The sequence below is a fragment of the Oryza glaberrima genome, chromosome 4 (genome assembly GCF_000147395.1).
Source record: "Oryza glaberrima chromosome 4, OglaRS2, whole genome shotgun sequence".
NCBI classification, from domain to species: Eukaryota; Viridiplantae; Streptophyta; class Magnoliopsida; order Poales; family Poaceae; genus Oryza; species Oryza glaberrima.
Genome location: NC_068329.1, coordinates 28,498,262 through 28,502,325, shown reverse-complemented (window position 1 = coordinate 28,502,325; position 4,064 = coordinate 28,498,262). Strand labels below are relative to the sequence as shown.

General features: G+C 52.8%; 1 protein-coding gene across 1 annotated transcript; it reads right to left on the bottom strand.

The window, feature by feature from the left end:
* Window positions 1-4,064, bottom strand: LOC127770944 (organic cation/carnitine transporter 4; the record flags this gene model as incomplete). Its single annotated transcript, XM_052296711.1, has 3 exons — window positions 1-699; window positions 769-1,621; window positions 3,491-4,064. Coding segments are annotated over 3 exons (1,746 nt in total), but the record flags the coding sequence as incomplete, so codon positions are not given.

Sequence of the window (4,064 nt, the reverse complement as noted above, 5' to 3'; positions counted from 1 at the left end):
TTTCGATCAGGTACTCACAGTAGTAGTTACTGGTACGAAGCAGGTTTCATGATGGAGGCTGATCGGTTCAGCGTTTTCATTACTAGCTCCTGAATGAGAAAGGAAGAAATTAAGACGGGAACAGAGCAACACAGCAAGTGTAGTCAGGATTCCGAAAGAAATTTGCTGTAGCTGTACTGCTTAGTAGACTTGCTGTGGTAGTAGCCAGGGCGACTCATGAGCGTAGTCACAAAAGCCCAGCCCAAACACGGTGTTTCCAGCGGAAAACGGCCCAAAATCAATTTGTCTCCGGTTGCACGAGCGACCAACACGTAGAAGAATCCACCAATTCCCGCCGATTCCGAGCAGAATCACTCGCATCACATGCATGTTTTCCATGATCATTTTAGGAGGGTCTTCTCCCCTTCCTCCAGGCCGGCCATGGTGTCGTACATGGGCTTGTTCTTCGTCTCCGGCAGGCAGAACACGAGGAACCCGCCGACGAGGCCCGACACGCCGAACAGCGCGAACGGCACGCGCTCCCCGAGCACCACCACCAGCGGCGCCAGGATGGCGCCCATCTGCGACGCCTGAGACGTGCACCCCAGCGCCGCGTTCCGCACCGCCGTCGGGAACAGCTCCGCCGTGTAGATGAACAGCAGGTTGTACGTCGCCGCCATGCCGAAGATCCCCACCACCCCGCACGCCAGCCTCGCCACCCTGCCCTCTATCGATCAGAAATTTGTTCGCGTAGCTGAATTTGATTGGATGATTGGAGATTACGTATACCTCATGGCGCCGGCGCCGGCGATGAGGCTGCCGGCGGAGCAGGAGATGCCGCTGAGAAGCATGGTGCCGATGGCGAGCGGCTTCCGGCCGAAGCGGTCGAGGAGCAGCGCGGTGAGGAGGTAGGCGGGCATCTCGGCGAGCGAGTTCACCAGGACGCTGACGTAGAGGTTGGTCTTGAGGTTGACGACGTTGAGGCTGAGGCCGTAGTACACCACCGAGGCGAGCAGGTTGATCACCACCGAGAGCACCAGCCTGAACCTCGTCGTCCGCGACCGGAACACGTCGATGATGGAGCCCGACGCCGACGCTGACGAGTCGACGACCTTGCCTGCGCCGGCGCCGTTGTCGTCGTCTCCCTCGTCGTCGAGCTTGAGGGACACGTCGTCAGGAATGCTCCTGCCATTGCTGGACGCGATGGCGCGCACGACGCGCATCGCGTCGTCGGCGCGGCGGCGCACGAGGTACCACCGCGGGGACTCCGAGACGAACGGCAGCACGGCGACGACGAACACGAGCGACGGCACGGACGTGACCACGTAGAGCATCCTCCAGGACGTCGGGAACAGCGCCGCGATGCCGGCGAGGGCGGCGATCCCGCCGGAGAAGAAGTAGAAGGTGGACATCCCCGCGGCGCCGCGTCGGGAGGGGCCGACGGGCTCGGTGGCGAGGACGAAGGAGCAGAGGCCGACGCTGCCGGCGCTGAAGCCGGTGAGGAGGCGCAGCGCGGCGTACGCCCAGTAGTTGGGCGCCATCGCGGTGAGCATGCCGAAGACGCCATTGAGGACGCAGACCACCTGCAGCGAGCCCTTCCGACCGAGGAACGAATCCGATAGGTGTCCGAACACGCCGGCGCCTGCCAAGACAACACAGCTAAAATTATTTCTACTTCTTTTTTTTTTCTTTTTCTTTGTGGAACTCAGCTACAATTACTTCTGTCACCAAATCAAAAAGGAAAGGAAAACTGGCCCATCGACTGTGTCAGCTACTGGGCCAAGGCCCAGCCTAATAACTAGCCTACGTTGATGATGAAAATTAGGCCCAAATGGGCCACCAGCGCCGGCGATCTTGACTGGTTAATGCCACCGCCGAAACAGACATGGTGAAGTGCTATTAGTAGTTCTAAAAAAAAAAAGGTTAGGAGCTATTGATCACTACCAGGATTCCACAAGCTTGATTTTGGTGATTATGTAGTAACCGATATAATGCGATTCAAATGATTTATTGATCTCACATCTTGGCTTCCAGTCCCCATCCAAAATTCCAAAGATACCGGTGTCAGGCAGGGAGATGCTAGTACCAGTCAAAAGATTCGAAACTATATCTTGTTCTGGCCAATCCAAACAAAAAGCTTGAAAATAACAGCTATTTAAACATGCGCTGAGAAACAAGGAAGGAAATTTCTGCGAGACACAATCTGCATCCGGCCTATTGCCACGTGATTTAGATCAGATCAGCCGAACTAGACGTCTAGCTTTTCATCGAGCACCGTGAGATAACGTAATCAATTCAGTGACCTGATCAATTATATTGACAGTAGGTTAACAACAGTGACAGGTTGGGCTAAAGCAAATAACGACAGTGAGCGCAGCCACGCATGCAGGAACCCACGGCTAACAGGGTCCAGGCAGCATATTGGGTTCGATCGATCGACAGCTTTTGGAATTCGTCCCATAATATAAGTGATTTTAATTTTTTTTTACTATTTAACTATTCGTTTTATTAAAAAAATTTAGAATTATTATTTATTTTATTTGTGACTTACTTTATTATATTATCTAAAGTACTGTAAGTACAACTTTTCGTTTTTATAGGCCTGTTCACTTTGATGTCATTTTCAACCTTACCAAATTTTGGTAAATTTGTCAAAAAAAAAAGTGGCTACATTTAGTTTGCTGCCAAATTTTGGTAACTATATAAGAAATCTTATCAAAATTTAGTAAGTTTTTTTTTTCATCAAAGTGAACAGGCCCTATATTTATATAAATTTTTTTTTTCATAAGACGAATGGTCAAATAGTGTAAGAAAAAGTCAAAATCTCTTTTATTATGGGATATTTTGTGAAGACGGTACAGGAGTCAAGCAAAAGCTGAACACCGAACTGTCCGGAACCTAATTAATTAATCTCCCAGCCGCCAGCAGCCGCGGAAAGATAAGGGAGGCATTGGCACGGCGCCGCTTGTGCAGATAATGTCGACGATGTTACTGCTGAGTGACTGATGGCATAAAGTTGACCTGTCAAAACTAATCTCATGTAATGACAACCAATCTAAATTGTTAACGAGTGTGATGCAAATATGCAATTGTTCAGTAGTAAATCGGACCCTTTATCTGTTACTAGTAGAAAAATTAAACGGACGGGACAATGAACTACAGTAGCACACGCTGGGATGCTGGCTGGCTGGCTGGCTAGCTAGCTCCAAGATGCGGCCGTATGCAACCAAACTAGCTGGAGCCACACGTACAGTTTCCGGGCTGCAAAAATGCACCACCACGAAATCTCCCGGAACGTCGCGGTCTGCAACCCATCGTCCAATCTAGTTTGAAATGCTAGCCTATTTTTGTTTCACGGATTAGTCTCGTATATTACGTATTGCCTCTCACGTCGATGCCACAATTAAGGCAAGAGTTTCATCTAATCTTAGTATTTTGGCATTGCGTCGCGTAGTTCGTCAAAAGAAATCTTGGAAACGGAGGTAATTTGGACGAGAATTGGAGCACTGACCTATCATGCATCCGGCGAAGAAGATGGCCTGGACGAGGCCGACCTTGTACCGCTCGCCGCAGACGAGGCCCCACTCGGACACCGTCGACGAGGCGCGCCCGCCGGCCCACTCCCACCCGGTCCCCGCGGCGGTGGCGCCGGCGCAGCGGTCGCCGCACCGGCCGTCCCCGGCTGCGCACACCATGGCCGGCTCCCGGTCGGCGAAGATGATGACCATGGTGTGCAGCGCCTCCAGCAGCCACGCCGACGACACCAGCACGAAGTGCCGCAGCTGCCACCGCCCGAACTCCCCCGCGTGCCACGCCAGCGCGTCGTCGATGCTCACGCGCCGCCTCACCTCGCCGCCGCCGCCGGCGAGGAGCGCCTCCGTCGACATGGCTATCCGCTCGATCGGTCGGCGTGCATGCGTGTCGCTCGGTGGCGTGTGGGGGGCGATGCGTTTTTGCACGGTGCGCCCTGTTGTATTTGTAGGGAGAGCAAGTTGCCTGTGTTTGTGAGTTGTGTACTTCTGTGAGTTGTGTGTGTTTTGTCTGCAGCTAATCAGGCCGTCAGGGCGTGTTGTTTTATTTGGAAG